The 27,296-nt window shown below is 40.2% G+C and overlaps 1 protein-coding gene across 9 annotated transcripts in view; it reads left to right on the top strand.

Annotated features, from left to right (window-relative positions):
* MYCBP2 (MYC binding protein 2) overlaps window positions 1-3,903 on the top strand; it is a 287,568-nt gene extending 283,665 nt beyond the window's left edge. For all 9 annotated transcript variants that reach the window (XM_049853287.1, XM_049853282.1, XM_049853285.1 and 6 more), the window contains one exon: window positions 3,073-3,903. In XM_049853287.1, coding sequence (XP_049709244.1) covers window positions 3,073-3,188 — 116 coding nt within the window. In that variant the 3' untranslated portion in view covers window positions 3,189-3,903. The remainder of the gene's footprint in view (window positions 1-3,072) is intronic.
* Window positions 3,904-27,296: the final 23,393 nt, after the last annotated feature.

Below are 27,296 nucleotides of genomic sequence, written 5' to 3'. Positions count from 1 at the left end.
GCCCAACTACCACCACTGACTGCTCTGACAGGGATCACAATAGCGGGTCCCAGACAGAGCTGGAGAAAAATGTAGAACAAAATTCTAAATCACAAAAAAAGACCAGACTCACTGGCCTGAGAGAGACTGGAGAAACCTGAGACTGTGGCCCCTGAACACCCTTGTAGCTCAGTAATGAAGTCACTCCTGAGGTTCAGCCTTCATCCAAAGATTAGACAGGCATGTAAAACAAAACAAGACTAAAGGAGCACACTGGCCCAGACTCAAGGACTAGAAGGCAGGAGTGAGGCAAGGACTAGATGGCAAGAAAACTGGTAATAGGGAACCCAAGGTTGAGAAGAAAGAGTGTCGACATGTGTTGGGGTTGTTAACCAATGTCATGAAACAATATATGTACTAACTGTTTAATGAGAAGCTAGTTTGTTCTGTAAACCTTCACCTAAAGTACAATAAAAAAAAAAAAATTGTAAATCACAGAAATGGGGCAGGAAGAGAGAAAGTTGGCAGAAGGAGGGAACTGACATTGATCCTGGGCATTTTCACACATATTTTCTCACTTAATTTTTACAACAACCTACAAGGTAGATGGCATTATCCCCATGTTCACAAATGCAAAATTAAGGCCCCGAAAGGTTAAATAACTGGCCTCAGATCATATACCTAGGTTGAGGTACTGTCCCCCAGCCTCACACATTCCTCTGACTCATCCATCCATTTAGAGAACTGGAGCCTAATTAAAGGAGACCCCACAGTGATACGAGTAGGAAAGATGGCCATGTGGTTTACTTAGAAGGACAGAAGGATCAATTCTCTAACCACTGTGAACCCCGTTAGCTCTAAACTTTAATATATGGATGAGGACAGGAGTCCAGATTAAGGAGCTGAAGTAGGTAGTCCTCCACGGTCTGTCAATTTCTTTCTAAAATATTTACTGACTGCCTTCTTGGGCCAGGATGCTTAATTTTCACAGCACCCAGGATACTTAATTTTCACAGCACCCTGTGAGTTAGTATTGCTGTGCCTAATTTACAGATGAGAGATTTAGGAATCGGAAAAGCTTGGTTAATTTTGCCTGAAGTTCCTCATCTGCAAAATGAGAATAGTAGTTTCTTCCTCCTGTGACTATTAAATGTACTAGAACAGGGTCTCAGTAGTGAAGGCTTGATTAATGGTGGCGGAATAATTTGGAAAAGTACAGTGGTGGTGGTTATACAACATGATGGATGTAATTGGTGTCCCTGAACTGTGCATGTAAAGACTGTTCAATTGGAAAATGTTCTGTTATATATATTTTTATCACAAGAAAACAAATACCTTAAAAAAATAATAAGCACTCATTTAATATTTGCAAGGTTTTTGTTTTGTTTTAACTTTCATTTTTTACTCTCATGCTAGATTTTGAACTTCTTAAAGATAGCACCCAACATAACATCATTCACCCATTAGGCACTCAGTAAATATTTGTTGAATAGATGACCCTTTATTTTATACTGAAAAAACCACCCAAGGGTCATATGCCTGCTGTTGGTCCGAGCCACCCCTGATGGCGTCATGTACGTGATTGAACTAAATCTGTTGTTGAATGTCCTACCTCCCCGCCCCTCTCCCTGACCCAGTTATGAGGTAGACAGAAGAATATCAGCATGAAGTGTGATTTCAGGTGGTAGATACTGCTCTGCTTTGTAATTTTTAAGAACAGTAATAATTAACTTTCAAACAAACTTTCAGTGTACGGTCATCTTGACCCATCCTGGGGCCGTGTGCCTGCATTCGCTTGAGGTAGCACTCATCAACACTCTTGTGTCTGTTAGCTTAAACCATCAGTTGACTTCCCTTTCTGAGGTTAGTGTCTTCAGTTTGATGCTTACCCTTAGGACTTGGTCTTACTCTTATATGGAAGATGGAACTTACTTTTTATTCCTCTAGACCAGGCCTGAGTTTGTTGTTGTTGTTCAGTTACACTGATAATCACTAACATGTACTGAGTATTTATACTGGGCCAGGCTAAATGTTTTGCAAACACTAGCTTTTTTATTCCTCCTGTTTTCGTTCTGTGTCAGAAAAGTTTTCAAATCTGCAAGAGAGAAATGAGATCTCATTACCCATTGATCTGGATAAGCCTGTTCCCATCCAATCTCATGGTATTTTTCTCTCCAACAGAATCACATTTTACCTTTATTATTTTGGATACTATCTGTAGGAAACTAATGCATAGTTCCTATTCTTCCCTCTAATGTTAAATGGGAACTCTGCATTCAAGTATAAGCTCAGCCTGTATTCCTTCACACTAAAGCTCTTTTTTTACAAAGGAGCTAAAAATCCTTTTTAAATATTGTGAAACACATGGCATGAAGCATATTAGCATAAGTTTTTTTAAAAAAAAGAAAATTTCAATTTTTGTGCATTTTATAAGTCTAAATTATTTGATAATTTATATCTTCCCCAAAGTATTTCTTCCAAATTATTATATTTTGTTATTCATAGTTGAAGCTGATAAATTTTTGCTTTCCTTCTAATTTCCCTTCAGATACTTTTTAAAATGGCACTAATAATGAGTCTTCCCATTTTACTAATGTTTGTGTTTTTCTTTAGATAAGGTAGAAGGGTAACATGGCCTATTTACATTTAAAGTTATTTTCAACTATAGAAAAACATTCTTTATAAGAATCTCCATATTTCTTATCCAGAAGAATTTTCTGCTAGACAAAATTGAGGAAATTTTATTACCATTTTGTTCATTGCTCTTTGCTTTAAAATACAATGTCTAATTCATTTATTAATAGAAAAAGATCTGTAGATCATAGTGATTATCTCTAGGTAGGATGTTGTGGGTAAAGGACCCTGTCACTTTCTCTGTTATATATGTCTGGTATGTTAATATTTCATGATAAACTTTTTTTACTTTTGCGGCTGAAAGAGTTTTTTTATTTTGTATTTAAATTTATAATTAATATTATATTTCATGACCATAGTCATATTGTATAACTTGTCAGTGATGTATATGAGGTTTGTATGTGTGGCGTTTTGTTTGTTTTTAATTGTGTTCTCTTGCTTCCTTGAAAACTTACCTAGGTCCCAAAGGCAAACAGCTTGAAGGAACTGAATGCCCGCTCCATGTTGTTCACCCAGCTACTGGGGAAGAGTTTGCTCTGGGTTGTGGAGTGTGCAGAAATGCTCACACTTTTTAGAACACTCAGATCCCTTTGTCTACAGAGAGAAAAGTTGCCTTCATCCCCCAAGAGGATGTGGTGAAGTTTAAACTCTGCTCAGGATAAGGACGGGACCATTTTTACATCCATGAAAACGAACCATTTACAATGCAAGAAGATGCCAAATACCATGTACATAATTCTTGCTGTGGAAAGTTTCCCCATTATTTTGGTTTATCTTCTTTCTAAACCAAGACATCAAATTTGTGAGGTGTTTGCATGTGGCCATTACCGTCATTGGCTGTGAAACATTGGACATTCATACATAATTGATATAAAGGAATTGCCATGTCCACGGACTAAGAATGATGCTTAAAAGCAAAAAAAAGAAAAATAATCATTGTTTATTGTATACTGCCTTTTTGTAACCCTGTACAATTGCATCACGGGTGGGGATTAAAAAAAATGAATATTCTGGTTTATTTCCTAGACTGTTATTTAAAAAAAAAAAAATTGTGTAAGGCGGCATATAAATGTAATAAGTATCACACTGTATATAAAGATATCAATGTTTGTCCTGTATAAGAATTACTAAATTACAAATGCAATTTCATTTAAACTTCTAGGTTAAGTTTGAGCCTGAAATTTTAATGAAGTGCAATACTGAGTGTGCCTCATTATCTTGCAACTGTAAACATTGGAATGTACATGTCAATAAAACCACTGTACATTTTTATACAGTGATAAAGCCTAACAGTCGTGTAAGGTGGTGTTTCAGAAACAAAATTTAAATACCTTTAAGGTCTAAAAATCCATCCAATATTCTCTGGAAAGAAATTTACTAACACAGCACAATCATAACTTTCAGAACTGTTAGGGAAAATGGGCACAGTAATGAGGTTCAGTTTTGGAATTAAACATCGATAGATAATATATATGTGCGTGTGTGTGCCTGTGTGTCTGTGTGTGTGTATACATAAACAGCGTATGCCAAGGACAGAGAACAACATTTAGGAAATCAACCGAACACCATCTTAGTAACCAGCAGCTTTTTGTACTGAAACTAAAGCCAGAAGACTTGAGTTCAAGTTTTCATTCTGCCTGTCTTTTGGCTATGTGATCTTGACTCTTTCCTAATCTCAATTTCTTGGAAATAATAATACCTAGTTTTCACCGGGGAGCCCTGGTGGCACAGTTTTTAAGAGCTCAGCTGCTAACCAAAAGGTCAGCAGTTCAAATCCACCAACCAGCCACTCCTTGGAAATCCTATGGGGGCAGTTCTACCCCTATAGGGTCGCTATGAATCAGAATAGGTTTGGTTTGTTTTTTTGTTTGTTTGTTTTAAAATCTCTATCCAATGACACAGTATCTGTAAAAGTGATTTGTCCCACAACAAAAGATTCAAAAGTGAAGAGCAAAGGAAAGAACATCTATTCAACACTGGATGACAGACACTGGATCAAGCCTTTTATTTAATCCTGCCAACAAACTTGTAGTGTTAAGCATTATTGATCTCATTTTAGCAAAAACTTTAAAAACTTAGAGAAGTTAAATGATATGAACTAGATTCCAACTGTATTTGGCTGAAAAAACCTCAGATATGAATCCTGGTCTTTCTGTCCCTAAAGCACATCATACTGTTGCCCTTACATGACTTACTGGTTCTATGACACAAGCAACGTATGAAATAGTCGCCAGGCACTTATAATATGGACGCAGTGACAAAAGTGAAGAAGACACCATTTGCTTCAAGGGGCGTTCAGTGTAGTTGGGAGGAGCAGCAGCTGCTCAGCTCTTCCTTCAGGGGAGACCCAATCACAAAAAACACTGGACTGATCCCAAATGACCAAGCACCCCAATATTCCTTCTCTCCTATCAGAGATATCAAACCTGCATAGCAGTCCAGAGGCTCGCCCTTCTCCTGCTCCGTCACCCTTTAACCTGTCATAGCCATTACCCCCAAGAAGTTTCTTACATCTGCTTTCTTGCAGATTTCTTGCATGCTGGCATCTATTTCCCAGAGGACCTGAACTGACACAGGAGAATTGGACATTTTATATAACTACTTAGAGTTACTTCATTTCTCAAATGACTTTAGGTGGCTTAGGAAAAATACTTAGATTGTAAAAGAAAATACTGGAGAAAGTCACAATGAAGAGAAATTATAAGAGAAAATAAAAGCCAAGGTTAGACATCAGTGTCCAGTAAGTAACCATGCAGCCTTTATATAGCTGCTAAGGATAAGCCACCAACTTCAAACTAAGCTTCTTAGCTAACAAAGCAAGACAAGGAACGTGTTCAGGTGTAACTTACAATGTCCATTTTCTCGGAAGCATCAAACTCACGTATTTGAGCCTAGTCTTGAAGGATGAGTAAATTTTGACAGACAAAAATGAGAAAGACCATTTGGAGAACTAAGGCACTGATGTGTTACTCAGAAGTGTAAGTAAGCTGTTTCATTAATAAATGTATGAGCACTGGTACCATAAACCCACTTGACCCGTTTCCTCTCATGAGGGTGGGAACTGTACTCCCAGTTGCTTAGAAACGGTGACTTCTTATACACAGAAGGTGCTTGATAATGAAGCACTTGAGTTTGTGAGTAAACGTGCAGCACTGTGCTAGGTGCTGGGATGAGGCACTCTCAGAACACAAATACAGAGACACATAAATACAGTGTGATTAAGAAATATAACCAAGGTTTATAATAAAAAAAGAAAAACAGTTATTGAGAGCTAACGGTGGCCAAGCACTGTGCTAATCCATAGGCGTGGTAGCAGAAAAATGGCCCCCTAAAGAGTCCGTGTCCTAATCTTCAGGATTTGTGAATACATTACCTAATTGGCAAAGGGATTTTGCAGATAATCAATGATTAAGTTAGGGCTCTTAATTAAGAACACAAGACGCTCCAGGATTAGCCAGGTATGTCCAATGTAATCACAAGGGTCCTTGTAAGGGAGAGGGGGAAACAGGAGGGCTAGAGTCAGAAAAGGAAATGTGACCACAGAGATACTCAAAGATGTTACTCTGCTGGCTTTGAAGATGGAGGAAGGGACCACAAGCCAAGGAATGCAGGCAGCCTCTAAAAGCTGGAAAAGGCAAGGGAACAAGACTCTCTCCTAGGGCTTCCAGAAGGAACGCAACCCTGCCAACACCTTGATTTTATCCCATATCAGACTTCTGACCTCCAGAACTCTACAGTAATAAATTTGTGTTACTTTAAGCCACTACCCATTACAGTCAACAGTCAAGTTGATTCTGACTCATAGCGACCCTGTAGGACAGAGTAGAACTGCCCCATAGAGTTTCCAAAGAGCGCCTATTGGATTCAAACTACTGACCTTTTGGTTAGCAGCTGTAGCACTTAGCTACTATGCCACCAGGGTTTTCTTAAGCCCCTAGGATCGGGGTAATTTGTTACAATAGCAATAGGAAACCATTACAGCGGGCTTCACATGAGTTGCCTCATTTTCATCTTCCACTACCCTATGAAGTAGTATTCTCCTTTTACAGATGAGGTGACTGAGTCTCACGAAAGTTAAGCAACTAGCCCAAGGTTTTGCAGATCTAGGGCCAAAAGAAAAAGAATGTAAACTATCTCATTAATATTTTTATACTGATTACATATTGAAATGGTAATATTTTTGATATACTGGGTTAAATAAAATATTAAAATGCATTGCACCTGTTTCTACTTTTTTCAGTGGTACTTCTAGAAAATGTTACATTACATATGTGGCTTGCATATCTTTCCAATGGACAGCACTAGCCTAGGACCTCGTTCTCAGCAGTCTGGATTTTGTCATCCATTCTCTAAGCAAGAGACATGCCCAGGTATGGGCTTTAGGAAGATAATGTGGAGGGCAGGTCAGAAGATGACTGGAAAAGAAGAGACACTGTCCCTGGAGAAGACTAGCTGGGAAGTCATGACTTAGTCTAGGGAAAAACTGGTAAAGGCTCTTAGTCACAAAACACATTTCTTTCCTTTGAGGTGTTTATGCTAGGTAGGATTAACCTATAAATCTTAATCCTAAATAGGATTAACCTATAAACAGATGGCTTAGAATTCAAATGGTTTATTGTGTTGTTGTCAGATGCCATCGAGTTGGTTCCGACTCGTAGCAACTCCTATGTACAACAGAACAAAACACTGCCTGACTGCGTATCCTCACAATCCTTGTTATACTTGAGCCCATCATCGGAGCCACTGTGTTGGTCCATCTCGTTGAGAGTCCTCTTTTTCACAGACCCACTACTTTGCCAAGCATGATGTCCTTCTCCAGGGACTGATCCCTCCTGATAACATGTCAAAAGTATGTGAGATGAAGTCTCTCTACCCTTGCTTCTAAGGAGCAATCTGGTTGTACTTCTTCCAAGACAGATTTGTTCCTTCTTCAGGCAGTCCATGGTATATTCCATATTCTTTGCCAATACCATAATTCAAAAGTGTCAATTCTTCTTCAGTCTTCCTTATTCATTATCCAGCTTTCACATGCATATGAGGCAATTGAAAACACCATGGCTTGGGTCAGGTCCATCTTAGTCTTCAAGGTGACATCTTTGCTTTTTAACCCTTTAAAGAGGTCTTTTGCAGCAGATTTGCCCGATGCAATACATCCTTTGATTTCTTGGCTTCTGCTTTCACGGGTGTTGATTGCAGATCCAAGCAAAATGAAATCCTTGACAACTTCAATCTTTTCTCCATTTATCATGATGTTGCTTATTGGTCCACTTGTGAGAATTTGTGTTTTCTTTATGTTGAGGTGTAATCCATACTGAAGGCTATAGTCTTTGATCTTCATTAGTAAGTGCTTCAAGTCCTCTTCTTTTTCAGCAAGGAAGGTTGTGTCTTCTGCATAACCCAGGTTTTTAATGAGTCTTCCTCCAATCCTGATGCCTTGTTCTTCTTCATATAGTCTAGCTTCTCAGATTATTTGCTAGCATACAGATTAAGTGTGGTGAAAAGATACAACCCCGATATACATCTTTCCTGACTTTAAACCACGAAGTAGCTAGCCCCTTGTTCTCTTCAAATGACTGCCTCTTGACCTATGTACAGGTTCCTCATGAGCGCAATTAAGTGTTCTGGAATTCCTATTCTTCACAATCTATCCATAATTTGTTTGATCCACACAGTTTAATGCCATTTGCGTAGTCAATAAAACACAGGTAGACATATTTCTGGTATTCTCTGCCTTCAGCCAAAATCCGTCTGACATCAGCAATGATACCCCTCATTCCATGTCCTCTTCTGGCAGCTTCCTGGTTGATGTATTGCTGCAGCTGCTTTTGAGTGATCTTCGGCCAAATTTTACCTGCATGTGATATTAATCATATTGTTCGATAATTTCTGCATCCTGTTTGATCACCTTTTTTTGGAATAGGCATAAATCTGTATCTCTTCCAGTCAGTTGCCCAGGAAGCTGTCTTTCAAATTTCTTGGTATAGGCGAGCGAGCACTTCCAGCACCGCATCCGTTTGTTGAAACATCTCAGTTGATATTTTGTCAATTCCTGGAGCCTTGTTTTTCACCGATGCTTTCAGTGCAGCTTGGACTTCTTCCTTCAGCACCATCGGTTCCTGATCACATGGTACGTCCTGAAATGGATGAACATTGACCAATTCTTTTTGGTACAGTGACTCTGTGTATTCCTTCCATCTTCTTTTGAGGCTTCCTGTGTTGTTTAATCTTTTAATTGTCATTCAAATAATTTAGTTTGGCTAATTTGCCAGAGTGGGCAATGAATGCTGTGGTAACTCAGGAGAGAAAAGTGCGGTTGCTGGGGCGAGACACTGGAAAGGAGGCTGGCTCCATCTTCCTTGAAAGGAGATACATGCCAACAAAAATTTCTGTAAGAATTTCATATGCTCTGTGTCTTCCCCAAATACTAGTTATTTTTATTGACTCTTTTCAGGTAGTATTTAGCAGGAAAACTCCTAAAATGAAGAAAAATGTAGCCCTCCACAATTGAATATGCTTTGAGGGGCAGGGAGGAATGGCAGCCACACAGTATAAATGTTGAGAGTAGTAGGATAAAAAATGGATGACTTTGAGCAGATGTGTATGTCAAGAAGCAGTTAAAATGCTTAAATCACCAATAAAATTTTGAGACAGAAAAGATACATGCTGTATGATTCCAGTTATATAACATTCCAAAAATCAGGCAAAAACTAACCTGTGATGATAGAATTCAGAATAGTGGTTTCCTTTGAGGGGGTATGGACTGGGCAGGCCCATGAGGCAGCATTCTGGGGTGCTGAAACGTTCTATATCCCGACCAGGGTGGTAGTTACACAGATGCACACGAGCAAAGAAATTCATCATGCTGTGCATTTTAATGCATACAAATTTTACCTCAATAAAAACGGGAAAAAAATTAAGTCATAGAAGATGACTTGAGTAGAGGTCAGATCATAAAAGAACAAAATCATTCATGAGCTAAAATGCCAGGCTAAAGAGCATTCCCTCTAACCTTGTAAAAAAGGGAAACACTGAAGGCTTTTGAGCAAGAACAAATTCCTGTCTGTGCTTTAGAAAGCTGAGCAAGAAGCACTGACCAGCCTGCCAAAGCCCATCCACTACATGGGTCACTGTTACTGTTGTTGTTGGGTACCATCGAGTCAATTTCAACTCATAGCAACCCCATGTGACAGAGCAGAACTGCCCCATAGGGTCTCCTAGACTGTAATATTTACAGGAACAGATCACCAGGTATTCCTCCCGTAGCTGCTGGGTGAATTTGAACTGCCAACCTTTTGGTAACCAGCTGAGCACTTAACCATTGCACCATCAGGGCTCCCCGCTTTGGTCTCTAGCCTCTCTCAGTCACTGAAGTGGGAAGAAATGACTCAGGGTCTGGCCATGAATAAAGATATTATAGGAAAACTACAAAAGGTTGGATTTAATAGAGCACAGCTTTTAATGCCAGAATGCTGAGTTCCTAGAAAGAGATTTATGTCCCCAATGCCTAGACAGAGTATTTGATGGGAGACTCACTGGCCTGATACACTAAGTGAAGGGAGACGAATCCCCCAAACCTCCCGAGACCTCGTGGAGAGGCCCAGAGGAGAAGGAGTCCAGTAATTCTCAAGTGCACTGATGGGAAAGTGGTTCCGATGCCAATGTACCACTGCATGGAGTGTGTGTAACAAAGTGAGCTGGATATTTTAACACAGAGAGGTACAGCCTCTCAATTACCTCCAAGCAGGGGCAGATTAACCAGCAAGCAAGGTATGCACAGGCTTAATTGTGCTTACTTACTAATCTGTAGTGTACAATTTCACATCCCTGCCGCCAAGATATGATAGGAAAGAACTAAGGACTAAAAAATGCAGCATTGGAAAGTCTATGTTGTCTCAAAGAATTGGACCTAGCAGACAGAAAGGAGGAGCAGCACAGAACAGAATGCTACAAATGTGCATGGTTTTTAATTCCTAAATCTTCTCGTACAGGATATGAGCAGGAAACAAAACAGTCTGGTGGAGTTGTAGAAGGACACTGTCTCTGAGGTTAAGTTAATGAGCAATGTGCAAAGAAGAGCTCCAGGTGAAGCTGAAGATTTCCATGCCTTTTAGTAAATAAAGTCTGTGCTCATGGACATCAAAAAACACAGCACAACTTGAGGCCCAATCATTGTAACCATACATCTGCCACTGTGGAACGATACGGGCCCATTTGAAAAACAGACAAGTAAAGCAGGATTCAGTTCTAGCCAATGTGGATGGAGCTAACTGGAAAAGTAGGTATGAACAGGAGCTCATATCCCTTAAAATTGTATATTATTATATCTCTTTCGTTACTATTGGTGTAACTGTATACTAGCCACTTTTTATGACCCTGGACCTCGAAGGTAGTATGTTATTCCAGCTCTAATGTATTTAGCATCAAGGTGGGTCCCTTTCTGAAATGTGTGAAGCTCAGCAGGTCAAAGTTGGAGCCTCATTGTTGCCTAGGTTGAGCATTCTATTATTAGGTGATGCTTCCTGGATGTGTTACATTTGTAAACTTTTGCCTTTTTTTACCTTTATTTCTGTGAGATAAGGCTGGCAAGCACGATTATGGCTTTCCTGTGTGATCGTTAGGGAGCCCGGATGGTTTTGTTTTGGTTTTTCTGTGTCATATTTGGAAAACCAGAGGTTCCCCATGTACCCTTATGGAAAGGTGCTTGCAATAAACTATTTATTTAGTTCTTATCGGTATGTTGTCATGCCACAGACCAGTGGCACCACAGTTCCACTCACCTTATTGGTGGCTGGTGTTACCAGATCATATATGTCAAAATCCATAACTCATATCAAAATTTCTGAATTGATCTTTGAATCAGTATGCCATAACTAGTGAAAACACAGAGCATCAAAATTTTTCAAAAATAAAAATTTAGTAACAAGGGGGGTATAGGAAAAAATATAGGGGCACAGCCTAATATCATTTGCTTCATTAATTTGCAAACTTAAGACCATGGGTGAAAAAGATAACAAAAAATACATTTTGGTTACACATAACGAAGAACATTCTAACAAATCCCCCTGTTTGGCCGTGAAACAAATATTCTTAGGGAGTACAGAGCCCATCATTGGGCTATTCAAACAAAGGCTGGGCAGATGGGCATCTCTCAGGGATACCATGTTACGATGGCAGAATGAATGGGAAACCATTGTTCGCAGGGAATGGGAAGCAATGGAGGCCATCTGGGACCTAACAGAAACTTTCTATCTACAAGCTTTTCTCTCTGTAGCTAATGTGATGTCTCTCATAATGCAGGCCAAGCCCAGAAAACAAGTGTGTTTTAGCACTTGCCTGGGTTACTGTTTTCAAGAGACAAAGTCAAATTCTTGGTAAGAAGAAATCTTTTGGCATAAATGATGTTAGTGCTCCTTTTGGTGAGGCATTCCAGCTGCTTAAACCAACAACAGAGGAAACGTCACAGCTCTCACTTCTGGAAAGACCTGGAACTGAAGCAACATCTGTTTTCGCTCATGGAGTTAGAGCTAATAGCAATAACAACAATGATGGTAGATGCTAACCAAAAGGTTGAAGTTTCGAGTCCACCCAAGAGGCTCCTGGAAAGAAAGGCCTGGCAATCTACTTCAGAAAAATCAGCCACTGAAAACCCTACAGAACAGTTCTACTCTGACATACATGGGATTACAATGAGTTGGAATCAATTCAAGGGCAATTGGTTTTTTAACTTGTCCAAGGTCATAAATCTAGAAAATGGCAGAACCATGTTCAAAACTTAAGGTGCAAAGCAGATCCACATCTGCTTCCATTCTGGAGCAGCTTTGACTGAGCAATGGAAGCCTGAGGCTCAGAAGTTTGCAAAACCTGAGAAGGTGATGAATAGATCAGATTTCCTCCTCTTGTGGGGTACATAACACTGGGGGACTTGATAGGAGAGAGCTGCAAAGAATTGAGAGGAATGGGGGAAAGAGAAAAAGAGACCAGAAAGTAGGAAAGTATGTGTGGGGCATCCCCTTATAAAACCCTAAATCTATATGTCTTTTTCCTTGTGTGACTCAAAGAAATGATGAAGGTAGAGTTAAAGCTTCTCTTCCTCCCCAACTCAGCTGCTTTTTAGAGATCTACTTGGCCCTCAGGAAAGAACTTCATGCATCTTTGTCATAATAAGATCTGTGGTTGATCTACCAAATGCAAAGGCAGGAAATCCTTCATAAAGAAGCAGTAATCACTCCCAGTCATCTTCTTGGGGCTCTACCCAAGATCCCTAGCCATGGCCTCTACACTATTGGCAGAATCACCCTTGGCTAATGGCAGCTATGGAGAAGATGCCATGCCTAACCCCTGTTCTCACAGACACAACACACAATAACACTAAATTCACCAATTGCATTTCAGTTAAAAACCAGTTGCCATAAAGTCAGTTCCAACTCATGGAGACACCACCCCGCCCCCTCCACCATGTGTTGCAGAATAGAACAGTGCTCTGTAGGGTTTTCAAGATCATGGCCTTTCAGAAGCAGATCACCAGGCCTTTCTTCCAAGGTGCTTCTGGGTGGGTTCAAACTTGCCAACCTTTCAGTTAATAGCTATAAGGACAACATCATGACCCAGAATCGGCATAAAGCTGGCTGCTATGAGGCAGACGTCAATAAGCCTCCACCTTCCCACTTTTTCATTTATTCCACTTTCTATTTCTCTACTGGATCTGATAATTCTCTACAATGGCCAACCAAAATCAAAAAACCAAACCCAATGCCGTCGAGTCAATTCTGACTCATAGTAACCCAAGAGGACAGAGTACAACTGCCCCATGGGGTTTCCAAGGAGAGCCTGGTAGATTTGAACTGCTGACCTTTTGGTTAACAGCTGTAGCACTTAACCACTATGCCACCAGGATTTCTGCAATGGTTGACAGAACTCACAAAAACTCATAGTTTCATGGTTTATTAGGGTCACTACACATTGTCCATGCAAAAGCTGGACATTGAATAAGAAAGACTGAAGAATAATCGAGGCCTTTGAATTATGGTGTTGGCAAAGAATGTTGAATATACCATGGACTGCCAGAAGAACGAACAAATCTATCTTGGAAGAAGTAGAGCCAGAATGCTCCTAAGAACCAAGGATGGTGAGACTTTTCTTCACATATTTTGGGCAAGTTATCAGGAGGGATCAGTCCCTGGAGAAGGACATCATGCTTGGTAAAGTAGAGGGTCAGTGAAAAAGGGGAAGACCCTCAACAAGATAGATTGACACAGTGGCTGCAACGATGGGCTCAAGCATAGCAACAACTGTGAGGATGGTGTAGGACGGAGCAGTGTTTCCTTCTGTTATATATACGGGCCCTGTGCATCGGAACCGACTTGACAGCACCTAATGACAACAACATGCAGAAGTAACAGAATACAATTCACAATGCAACTCAGAGTAGATATCCGGAAACTCAGGATACAGCTCAGGGGAAACTTCAGAAAACAAACCTACCATATGATCCAGCCATTCCTCTCCTAGGTTTACCGAAGAGACTTGAAAGCACAAAGGTCTATATGCACATGTTCATAGCACCCTTACTTATAATAGCCCAAAAGTGTTTATCCACAGGTGAATGGATAGCCAACCTGGGATATATAGATATAATGGAATACTATTAAGCAAAGCAATAAGGAAATCCTGGTGGCATAGTGGTTAAGAGCTATGGCTGCTAGCCAAAAGGTTGGCAGTTTGAATCCACTAGGCCCTCCTCGGAAACCCTACGGGGCAGTTCTACTCTGTCCTATAGGGTTGCTATGAGTCAGAATTGACTCAACAGCAATGGGTTTGGTTTTTTTTATTAAGCAATAAGAAGAATGACATATTGATACACACTACAACATGATTGCACCTCAAAAGATTATGCTGAATAAAAGAAGCCAGATAAGAAGGGAGTGCACATTCCATGATTTAATTTATAACAAAACTATAGAAAATTCAGACTAGTCAATTGTGATAGCAGATCAGTGGTTATTGAAGAAGGGATGGAGGAAAGATTCCGAAGGGACATGACAAAATTTGCAGGGATGATGGATATGTTCTATGTTCCTTATCTTGATGGTTATAGTTTCATGATTACAGCATAACTTATCAGAGTGTACACTTTAAATATGTGTAATTTATTGTATGTCAGTTATACCTCAATAAAGCTGTAAACAGACAAACGGGAAAACTCAGGATATAAATAAGGGAAAGGAAGGTCATCAACCAGGGCAGCTGCGGATAGGCTCCCTGCTGGCACAGGTCTTCCTTAAGGCGTCTCTCAGGCTCCCGCCACTTAATCAGGATGGCTCTGCCCTTTTGTTTCAGGGTTTTTATAAGCCAGCCCCTGTATTCCTTGTCAATTACAAGGCAGGTTCCCCAGCCAATCCCAGTGAAGTTCAACTACTGGGCCGGTGCTTCCCCCAGGCAATCTGTGTAAAGGTGGATAGCAAACTGACCAACCCCTTGCAAGCTGCTTATGCGGAGAGCAAACCAACCAACCACTTGGTAGAATGCAGTCCCACGGATCATTTTGGGAGAACTGCAAATGCAGGGCCAGAAAGCCCACATAAGAGAAACCCATTGCGCCATAGTAACCATATGCCTAAACATTTGTACCACCCAGAGGAAGATTATTTGAGATCCAAGGAGGAATCTTTCCAGCTCCAGGTTGCACTGGTTAGAAGTTTTAGTTGCAAGCAAAAGAAACTAACTCAACAGCAGAGGAAGAAGAGGCGGGAAACTGAGGAGGAACTGAAATGCATGTCTGAGAGGAGGCTGTCTTTCAGGTGACCCAAACAGCTAAAATTCCTCCCAATTCCTCCTCTCCTCTTAGCATCTTTGGGCTTCGGAACAAACCATCTCATTGTCCCCTCTGAGGCATAATAGTTTGTCTAAATAAGTAGCAGAGCTAAAGAAGTACCATTCTGGGCTGGCATTTCCCTGCTGGGCCCCCCGTCTGACTACCCCCTCTTTAGGTGATTAGGTGGGAAGACTTGAATTGCACTCTGCAGTGAAATACAACACAGCCCCTGGAGTATAAAACTGATAGAGGAAGAGCCTCAGGGTCCTTCGTCCACACTGCAAAGAAAGGGGGCACCCATGAAAGTCTTCTACCCTGCCTGAACAGCTTTTGAGCTAGCAAGGACTGCTCATGATTAAACTTTTCCTGTTATACACTGTCTGTTGTCCATGAGTAGTAATTAAGACAGCTTTTGCTATTGCCAACACCATCGATGTGTCTTCCATGCACAACTAGATCAGGATAAAAGAACACAACACTCATAGAGTGGTTGTCCACTGGGTGGAATTCTCATCTCAGTACTCTGGTGGTACTTAATATCCGGAGACAGCCTTTAAGGCAACCTGCATGTGCAATGAAGTGTCCAATTCCTTCCATGAACAACAGCCTCTTGTGCCATGAGACCAAAAGAACTGGATGGTGCCTGGCTACCATTACAGAATATTTTGATAAAAGATTCTAAGGAAGAGTCCTGATCAAAAGGTGGAAAATGTGGAACAGAATTTAAAATTCTCATGGAATCTAGACTTTCTGGAGCCATTGGAGCTAGATGAATGCCTAAATCTACTGCCCTGAGATAATCTTTAAAACTTAAACCTAATTTATTTCCTGAAGTCATGTTTAAACCAAACAATAGTTTAGCTTAGTAAGTAAAGAATGTCTGCCTTGAACATTGTGCTCTTAAAGAATTATCTATGTAGGCTTGGATTGATGACAGCAATTCAAGAGGTTAGATGAGAAACGTAAGGAGCAGTGAGTTTATCTTCATGGTGTTAGAATAATTTGGAAAAGAATAGCAAGAACGGTTGTATAAATTGAAGAATGTAATCAGTGTAACTGAATTGCACATGTAGAAATTGTTGAACTGGTGTATGTTTTGCTGTGTATATTTTTACCAAATAAATAAAAAAAATTTACATATATACCTATATATACAAAAAATACAGGACAAAAGAATAAGAAGGAAAAATACTAACTCAAAATAACTTTAGCAAACCAGGAAAAATGCAAGTGCTGAGATCCTTCCAGGCTTGGCAATAGAGTAGAACCAGAGCTAGGGGCTCTGGCTCTCTCTCTTTTAGGTCACCTCTGTGCATTGTTACCCTCTTCTTTTTCACAACAGAGCAGCTTTCCCTGCTTTCTGGGCCATGTGGTAGGAGATGGTCACCCACAGCTTCTGGGTTTATGTGTTACAGGTCAAGTACCCAAGGAAGGGACTGCTCTCTTTCCTTCAGTATTCCACATTCCCAGAGAAGAGACTCTGTCTTAGCCTGAATGGCATGTTCATTCCTGCACCAATCAACCGGGGACAGGGGCCAGGTTCACGTGATACAGGAGGCCACAACTAAAACTAAGTAGATAAAGAGGGGCTTTCAAAAAAAAAAAAAAAGAGGTGCTAGGCAGACAATTGAATAACTGGCCATGTCCTGGTAGAAATTGAATATGATGACCTTTAAATAATGATTCTCTGATCTTCTTAGTTCTTAGCCTTGAGCCTTTCTTCCTTTTTCTTTTTCTGCCTTCCTTCCTTTCCTTTTTTCTTCCTTCCTTTCTTTCTTTTAAAGAGCTTTATTGAGATAATTCACATACCATACAATTCACCCATTTGAAGTGTGGAATTCAAAGGTTGTTAATATATTTACAGAGATGTACAGCCACCACCACAGTCGTTTTAGAAAATTTTTATCATCTCAAAAAGAAATCCCATACCCTTTGCTATCACCTCCTTTTCCCTCCTCCTCTCCCCAACCTCTAGCCCTAAACAATCTGTTTTCTGTCTCTATAGATATCTCTGCTGTGAACATTTCATATGAATAGAGTCATATAATATGTGGCCTTAATGACTGGCTTCCTTCACTCAGCATGCTATTTTCAAGGTTCATCCATGTTATAGCATTTATCAGTACTTCGTTTCTTTTTACAGACAAATAATGTACCATTGTATGAATGTACCACATTTTGTTAACCATTTGTCCATTGATCATGACATTTGGGCTCTTTCTATGTTTTGGCTATTATAAATAATGTTGATATGAACATTCATGTATAAGTTTTTGTGTAGAAATATGTTTTCATTTCTCTTGGGCATATACCTAGGAGTAGAACTGCTGGATCATATGGTAACCCTATGTTTAACCATTCGAGGTATTGTAAGACTGTTTTCCAAAGTGATTGTGCTATTTACATCCCCACCAGAAATGTATGAGAGTTCCAATTTCTCCATGTCTTCTCAAATATTTATTGTTATTTTTTTTTATTATAACTATCCTAGTGCGTGTGAATGGGGGCACTGATGGTTCGGTGGTACAATTCTTGCCTTCCATGTGGGAGATCCAGGCTCGTTTCCTGACCAATGTACCTTATACTTGTTGCTATAATGCTAGACAGTTTTCAGCAGAGCTTCGAGGCTAAGATGGACTAGGAAGAAAGGTCTGCCGATCTAATTTCAAAAATCAGCCAATGAAAGACCAATGATCACAATGGTCTGCCCAGGCAGCATTTCGTTCTGTTGTATATGGGGTCACCATGAGTGAAACGGCAACTGGATGGCCGCTAACAACAAGTGGGTAGGAAGTGGCATCTTACTGTGGTTTTGATTTTCCTATCCTTGATGATAAATGATGTTGAGCATCTTTTCATGGGCGTATGGGCCATTTGTATATCTTCCTTAGAGAAATGTCTATTCAGATCCTTTGGCCATTTTTTAATTGCATTATTTGCCCTTTTATTATTAACGCATGAGAGGGTTTTTTTGTTTTGTTTTTATTCTGGATCTGAATCCCATTTCAAATACATGATTTGCAAATATTTGCTTCCATTCTGTGGGTTATCTTTTCACTTCCTTGATGACGCCCTTTGGTGCTCAAAAGATTTAATCTTGATGAGATCCAATTTATCTATTTTTTTCTTTTGTTGCTTGTGCTTTTGGTATCATGTCTAAGAATCCTTGCCTAATCCAAGGTCATGAAACTAACCCCTATATGTTCTTATAAGGGTGTTATAGTCTTATCTCTTATGTTTTTTTATCTTGATCCATTTTAATTTTGCATATGGTATGAGGCAAGGGTCCAATTTCATGTGGTTATCCAGTTGTCATTGCATTATTTGTTAAAAAGACAATTTTTTCTCCTTTGGGAAAGTTTCACAAAACTTACTATCATTATAAAAAAAATTCTTCTTTCCTCAGCCTTCACTAACAATTTTCTCATTGTCCTTCAAGCCTTCGCTAATAATTTCCTTGATACTCTTCTAGCTTTTGCCTTTTGCTCAGTTCCAAAGCTAATACCACATATTAAAAAAAAGAAAAAATTAGGAAGCAATAATTCCTGAAAACTTCCCCATAAAGATGAAGAATATTGTTGGGAGGGTGGTGTGCTTTTATGATTTCAATCTAGGCCACATAAACTGAGGCTGTGGGCTCAGAACATCCTCTGATAGGCTGGGAATTGAGTCTCTCTCTCCCATTCTCTTCTCCTTGCCAGAGAAAGCTTCCTCCCTACTCTGAACTCACAGTAACTTTCTCTATGTCCATGACTACCTATGACTACTTAATTGTATTAATTAGTCTTGTAGCTGTTGGGGGAGGGGCCGGGGTGGTGGAAAGATGGTCACAGGATGGCCAGTCTGTTTGCACTTAAAGGTACCTTCCTGGTTACAGGATGGCTATGCTACCTGTGCCTAAACAAAGGCAGCCTACATTTACCCCCTTCCTCTTGCTTTCATGCAGTCCAGGACATACACCCCTCTGGCTTATACTATGTTAAGTACCAGGCCCAAATGCCCCTATGTTCCCTCACTCATGACACAAAAGGGGCGCACATGGAAGTGACCAGAAACCTCGCACCCTTGGACAGGAGCCTTGTGAGAGAACCTGGCTCTTGATAAACCCCTACTCATTGCAGATCTGGCACAAGAAGCTGGGTGCGTCGCTACAGTGGAAGAATGAATAATTGACATGGCATTTTGGTCCAGGCTAAAGGGTGGACCATTCCACCCCCCGTCCACCCTACTGATCCAAGCAGGGGATTTGGCTGGGAAATGTATGACCTAAGGCAATTCTTTGCTCATCTAAGGAGGGAGGCGGGCTGTAAGTGGGATTTCAGAAACCCTCCTGTTGACCCCACTGAGTTGGCACGATGGGTGAGTTCAGAGGTTCGGGAGGTGGGGAGCGTGAGGAGTGACTCTCTCGTCAGAAAGACACAATGGCATGTGTTGTGGATTGAATTGCGTCCCCCAGAAATATGTATATTAATTAGGCTAGGCCATGATTCCCAGGATTGTGTGATTGCCCACTATTTAGTCATCTGATGTGATTTTCCTGTGTGTTATAAATCCCACCTCTACAATGCTGATAAAATGGGATTTGCTGTATTACGTTAATGAGGCAGGACTCAATATACAAGATTAGTTTGTGTCTTGAGCCAATTTCTTTAGAGATATAAAAGAGAGAAGCAAGCAAAGAGACATGGGGACCCCATACCACCAAGAAAGAAGCACCAAGAGTAGAGCACGTCCTTTGGACCAAGGGTTCCTGTGCAGAGAAGCTCCTCATCAGGGGAAGATTGATGACAAAGACCTTCCCCCAGAGCGGACAGAGAAAGAAAGCTTTCCCCTGGAGCTGACACCCTGAATTCAGACTTCTAGCCTCCAAGGCTGTGAGAGAATAAACTCCTATCTGTTAAAGCCATCCACTTGTGGTATTTCTGTTATAGTAGCATTAGATAACTAAGACAGCATGGTTGAAAGGAAAGAACTTGTCAGTTTACTCATTCCAGGATGGTGCCAACTCTCCTGGGAACGACAAACTGGCAACACTGCTGGCCTCCTTCTGGCCAAATAGGAGTGGGATGATAGCAATCTCACTCCTAGTAGAGATGAACAGTGCGACAGTTGAAAGCTGAGGCTGTTTTTATGTTCCCACCTCCTCCCACAGTAAATTCAGAGGTCTGCTGGCAGACTCAGTGTGCTTGAAAATAAAATTGTTAAAATGAGGTCTAAGCTGAAGGACATACTTGATCAGAAGCCGGGGGAGTTTCCTGCAACCCAGCTAATGCCTTTGTTTAATGAAATTTACAGCTGCTCTTGATTTGGACTGTTAGAGGCATGAGAACTGTGTTTCAAACTGTTTATAAAGCTAGCATGACACTCTGGCTTTATGACCCTGTCACCACATTTGATGTTGTTGATTCTGTTCAACGGAAACCCCCCATCTTTGTTGTTTCCTGGTATAGCAGTGAGAGAGACAGTGAAAAAGCTCCACTGCAAAGTCCCGCTTTGGAATGAAAATAGCAAGATGCTGTCAGACATTTCTATTGTCGTTGGCCCAGGTGGATGGAAACCCAGCCACGCGGCCAAAAGAAAAAGGAAGGAGTGGAACCAACCCACAAAGCAATGTGGTTTTGGTCACTGAAACTAGGGGATTCAAGGGCTAAGGAGCAATTCCCTAGCAGTCATCCAGTATTTCACTCGGTACATTGCAAATATTAATCTAAAACATCCAAGAAGCTCAAGAAACTCCAAATTGGATAAACACAAAAACATCCACACCCAGACAAGCCATAGTCAAAATGTTGAAAACCAAAGATAAAGAGAAAATCTTGATAGCAAAGAGGAGAAAAATCACTCATTATGTACAGGGAAATGACGAGAAGATCAGCAACTATGGGCTCCTCCATACTCTGTCCCAAATAAAGTCAACCCCCTCAGCCAGGGCCTAGAAGCTGACAGGTCTCATGGTTTGCTACATCTCTGGGGCAGAACTCTGCTATGGAGTAGAAGCTGCGGAGGGTTGGAAGTTTTTCATCTTTACCAGCTGCCCCCTCCAGAGCCTCCCTACTGGGGACTGTGGTTGAGGGAAGAGCTGCAGGGGCAGGAAGAGGGATGGATGTTGCCCATCTTCATCAGCTGCTATGCCCACCATGACCAGAACTTCCACAACAGGTAGCTGGATGAGATGGAAGCTGCTGATATTCTCTAGCTGCCAAACCTGCTTGGAATAGCTTTTCCAAAATACGGAGTTGGGGAGAGTGGAGATAGCCCCTGGATCAAATATCATAGCCTTCTGAGATTCAGATTTTTTTTCTTTAAATAAATATTTCTCAATTTGTTGTAGGCTCTTTGGTCCATTTCTGGGTACCTTAAATGGTTGTTTCTGATAAATTTAAAACTGTTTAATAGCTGATATCTGTGGAAGAGGATTTGCTGAACTTGCACAGCCATTCCAGAAACACAATGCATACCTTTTAAACCAGCAGAAGAATGCTTCTCATCAGAAACAATAAAGGCCAGAAAGGCAGTGTGATAACATATGCAATGTGCTGGACAAAAGAACAAAACAAAGCAACTGGCAAACAAAAATCTTATCTCCAACAAAACCATCTTTCAAAAATGAATGTGTAATGAATTCATTCCCAGATAAACAAAAACTGGAGGGATTTGTTGGCAGCAGACCAATCTTCCAAGATATACTAAAGGGACTTCTTCCAGCTGAAAAGAAATGACATAAGACAGTAATATAAATACACACAAAAAGCAAATAGTCCTGTTAAGGTAATTGTTGTTAGGTGCCATTGAGTCCATTCCAACTCATAGCGACTCTACGTACGACAGGATGAAATGCTGCTCAGTCCTGCGCCATCCTCATAATTGTTGCTATGTGTGAGCCCATTGTTTTGGCCATCCATCTCATCCAGGGTCTCCCTATTTTTCACTGATCCTCTACTTTACCAAGCATGATGTTCTTTTCCAGGGACTGTTCCCCTCTGATAACATGTCCAAAGTATGTGAGATGAAGTCTTGCCATCCTCGGCTCCAAGGAGCACTCTTCCAAGACAGACTTGTTCATTCTTCTGGCAGTCCATTGCATATTCAATATTCTTTGCCAACACCATAATTCAAAGACATCAGCTCTTCTTCAGTCTTCCTTACTCATTTTCCAGTGTTCTTATGCATATAATTGAAAATATCATGGCTTGGGTCAGGCACACCTTAGTCCTCAAAGTGGCATCTTTGCTTTTCAAAACTTTAAAGAGGTCTTTTGCAGCAGATTTGCCCAATGCAATATGTCATTTGATTTCTTGACTGCTGCTTTCATGCGTGTTGACTAGTGAGCCAAGTAAAACTGAGTCCTTGACAAATTCAATAACTTCTCTGTTTATCATGATGTTGCTTATTGGTCCAGTTGTGAGGATTTTTTTCTTTATGTTGAGGTGTAATCAATACTGAAGGCTGTGGTCTTTGATCTTCATCAGTAAGTGCTTCAAGTTCTCTTCACTTTCAGCAAGCAAAATTGCGTCACCTGCATAACACAGACTGTTAATAACTCTTCCTCCAATCCTGATGCTGTGTTCTTCTTCATATAGTCAGCTTCTCAGATAATTTCCTCAGCATACAGACTAAACAAGTATAGTGAAAAGATACAACCCTGATGCACACCTTTCCTTATTTTAAACCACCCAATATCCCCTTATTCTGTTCAAACGACTGCCTCTTGGTCTATGTACAGGTTCCACATAAGCATAATTAAGTGTTCAGGAATTCTCAGTCTTTGCAATGTCCATTATTTGTTATGATCCACACAGTCAAATGCCTTTGTGTAGTCAGTAAAACGCAGGTAAACATCTTTCTGGTATTCTCTGCTTTCAGCCAGGATCCATCTAACATCAGCAATGATATCCTTTGTTCCACATCCTCTCTGAATTTCTGGCAGTTCCCTGTTGATGTACTGCTGCAACTGTTTTTTAATTATCTTCAGCAAAATTTTATATTAATGATATATTTTGATAATTTCCACATTCTGTTGGATCACCTTTCTTTAAGGTAATTAGGTGGGTAATTATAAAAGACAGTATAATTACATATTAATTTTTTATTATACTAAAAAAGTACCCATTGGGCCTATCACATTTGGTGATATATTTGACAACTACAATACAAAGAAGGGTAAGGGAATGAAGCTATATTGAGTAAGAAAATGACATCAAATGATAACTCCAATACATAGGAAGAAATGAAGAGAACTGGAATAGTAAATGAAAAAATTGATATAAAAAGATTTGTAAGTATATCTTTTTCTCTTTTATTTAAAAGACATAAGATTATATAGATTATAGAGCAGGTATTGTTAGGTTTGTAACATATATATGTGATATATGTGATAATACATATTATTTACATGTAATATTCATATATTATTTATTGTATGTAGTTAGAAGCAAAGTAAATTAGAACTTCGGGAACTAACGAGTAGATTTGGGACTTAAGCTGGCATGCAGAGAGAAAATCTGAATTTAGGTGTTGGTTTTTTTTTTTTTTTTTTTTTTTTTGGCACCAAAAGAATGGAGCAAGTACGCAAGACGTGGGAAACAGGCTCTAAGCATGAATTAAATGCTGGAAGTCAAGCAGACAGAAGAGTTAACTATAACTATACTTTCAAAATTTCAAGTCAATAAAAGCTGGAAACACTATCACAGCAGGATTTCCCGTCAAGGAGGTGTTTGGAATTTGTGTTTTGAGTTTCCCACTATTAAATACATAGCAATAATAGGTTTGCTATAAAAATTTAATATTAAAAAGGGAGATTCAGAAAAAGAAAATACTTTTGTGTATCTAAAAGGCACATCCATACAAAGCAGTGACTGGTTTTGAAGTAGACTTGCCATGGTATAGGTATGGAAGCAGGTACCGCCATGGTAGGGGAGCGGGGGATAGAGCACCTCTATGAGGCAGGAGAACAGAGCCTGTGTCACTGCCTAAAACCAGAAGCTTGTTGTGAATCTCTAACTATACAGCAGGTTTAAAAAGTTGGTGCCTACAGTTCTGGCTGATAGGAAATGTGTGCCCGCGAGGGAAGAGGACACACACACAGCTTCCCAGGCAGTACAGGACACAAGTTGCCCTTTGCTTCAGTTGCTGGGCCTGCAAGATAATAGACTGGAGACTCAGAAACACGAATATAAGACCTGCCCTAGACTGAGAGTCTGAGTGGCCCTAGACTGAGGGTCTGAGTGGCCAAGTGGAGGCATTCACACAAGTGTAGAGAGAGATGGAGAAAGGAGAGGGCACAGAAAGAATGATAAACAAAGAAATCTTTTGTTCTCAACATAAGCTTGCAGGTTAACATTTCAAAACTGATGGAGAAAAGCAAGGATGAGAATAGCAGCCAGCAAAATTAATAATTAGGGACAAATTTACTTCAAACAAATTGGAAATAATACTACAATATATAAATGACCTCAAAATTGAAATGTTTAGGGTCCTCAAAGATAAAGAAGGAATAAAAATCATTTTTAAATGATTTAAAAACTAGATGGATATAAGAACAAATTAGAAATTTGGGGAATGAAATGTTCAATAGCTGGTAGAAACTCTAGAAGGAGACAAAGAGAAAATCAATGAGTTGAAAGAAAGGCAATACACAAAGAAAGAAAAAGATAAAAACATGAAAGGACAACTAAATGTCGAAGATAAATTGAAAGGACAAAACATAAAGAGCTTAAGATCAAAATAGAAGAATTGGTGGCAAAGGACTATTTGAAGAGATAGTGGCTTGGGTTTTAATGTCAGGGAGGGACAGGAGATGAGTTTGTAGGAGAAGTGATAACTGAGATCCCTGCATAAAGCAAGAATTTTGAATATCTTCATCCTCCTTGAGGAATGGCTGGCCTAGGGCACATGGAGAAGAACAGCAAACTCCGAGTTAAAAAAAAAAAAAAACCTTTTTGAGAATTGAAAACCATGGGTCTAGTCAGAAAACAAAACAAAACAAAAAACAATTACGGTACATCCTACAAATACTGGACCAGTACTCCTTAACAGTGTGAAAGTCATCAAAAACAAGGAATTACAAGGCTGTGCATAAGGAACTAGGGCAGCATCACCTGAGCCATCCTGACCAGCAGTGTACCAAGGTGAAGGTTATGGTGGGGGTTGTCTGCCCTGGAGAATTTAAAAACAATTTGAAAAAAATGACTAAAAATCAGCCCGCTTTTTACTATCACCATGCACTGGCAATTCTAAATAAGATCAGTAATAAAATTTTCTTCCCTGCTGCACCAAACTCCTCCACAGTTAACCAGCCCCCCACAACTCCTATGCCACTGACCTTGACTAATACGACTGATAAATGTAAGTAAGGATTGTCTGCTTCAAAAATAAGCACAAGTTTCTTCTTTTAAAAAGGTGAAATAGAGAAGAAACCATTCTTTGATGGTTACGGGGGTGGGGAGGGAGAGAGATATTCGCTAATCAGACGGTAGACAAGAATTATTTTAGGTGAAGGGAAGGACAACACACAATACAGGGTAAGTCAGCACAACTGGACTAAACCCAAAGCTAAGAAGTTTCCTGAATACAACCAAACAATTCGAGGGACAGTACAGGCATAGGGGGTCTGGGGACCATGGTTTCAGGGGACATCTAGGTCAACTGGCATAACAAAGTATATTAAGAAAATGTCCTGCATCCCACCTTGGTGAGTAGCATCTGGGGTCTTAAAAGCTAGCAAGCGGCCATCTAAGATGCATCAATTGGTTTTAAACCACCTAGAGCAAAGGAAAATGAACAACAGCAAAGACAGAAGGAAAATATGAGCCCAAGAGACAGAAAGGGCCACATAAGCCAGAGACTCCATCAGCCTGAGACTGGAAGAACTAGAGGGTGCCCGGCTTCCACCGATGACTGCCCTGACAGGGAACACGACAGAAAATCCCTGATGGAGCAGAAGAAAAGTGGGATGTAGACCTCGAGTTCCAGTAAAAAGACCAGACTTAATGGTCTAAGACTGGAGGGAGCCCAGAGATCATGGCCCCCAGACTCTCTGTTAGCCAAAAACTAGAACATTCCCAAAGCCAGCTCTTTAGACAAAGATTAGGCTGGACTATAAGACATAAAATGATACCGGTGAGGGGTGTGCTTCTTAGCTCAAGTAGACACATGAGACTATGTGGGCAGTTTCTGTCTGGAGGCGAGGAGAGGCGGCAGAGGGGACAGGAGCTGGCTGAATGGGCACAGGAAATACAGAGTAGAGAGGAGTTGTCACATTGCAGGGAAAGCAACTAGGGCCATATAACAATGTGTGTGTATGAGAAACTGACTTGGATGGTAAACTTCTACTTAAAGCACAATAAAAAAAGAAAAAAAGGTGAAATAAAAGTTTTAAATAACAATTACAAGGATGAAGAAGGAGCATTCAGTGAGTTAGGTGTGTCAAGGTCCTTGTCTTGCACGAGAGGAGGGTAACCTGTAATGGGAAAACCCACGCTGGAGGGTAAAAGCTCTAATGTGATATTCTAGTTATGTTTGCTGATTTGGTTTAATGTATTTTGCTGATCATTTATACTCTTAACCTAGCTTTAAAGAAATGGGCCTGTTTTTCTTGCCTTTCTTAGAACTTTCTATTGTCCCTCATCATCTAGTCACAGAGGGACCTAAAAAAATGTTGCAGTTTAGGTACCTGGTCGCTATGAGTCGGAATCAACTTGACAGCAATGGGTTTTGATTTGGTTTTACATTATTATGTTGCTATAGATTTTGTAGTTTGCCTTGATGACCTGATAGTCAGGCCCTTAAAAAAAAGACTGTCATTTTCCCACACTGAATCTTAATGCTGTTTTAAATATCAATTCTTAGCTCAATTTCTTGAGGGAAGGGGAGG

This window comes from Elephas maximus, chromosome 14 (assembly GCF_024166365.1).
Source record: "Elephas maximus indicus isolate mEleMax1 chromosome 14, mEleMax1 primary haplotype, whole genome shotgun sequence".
NCBI classification, from domain to species: Eukaryota; Metazoa; Chordata; class Mammalia; order Proboscidea; family Elephantidae; genus Elephas; species Elephas maximus.
This window is presented reverse-complemented; position numbering and strand designations above follow the sequence as displayed.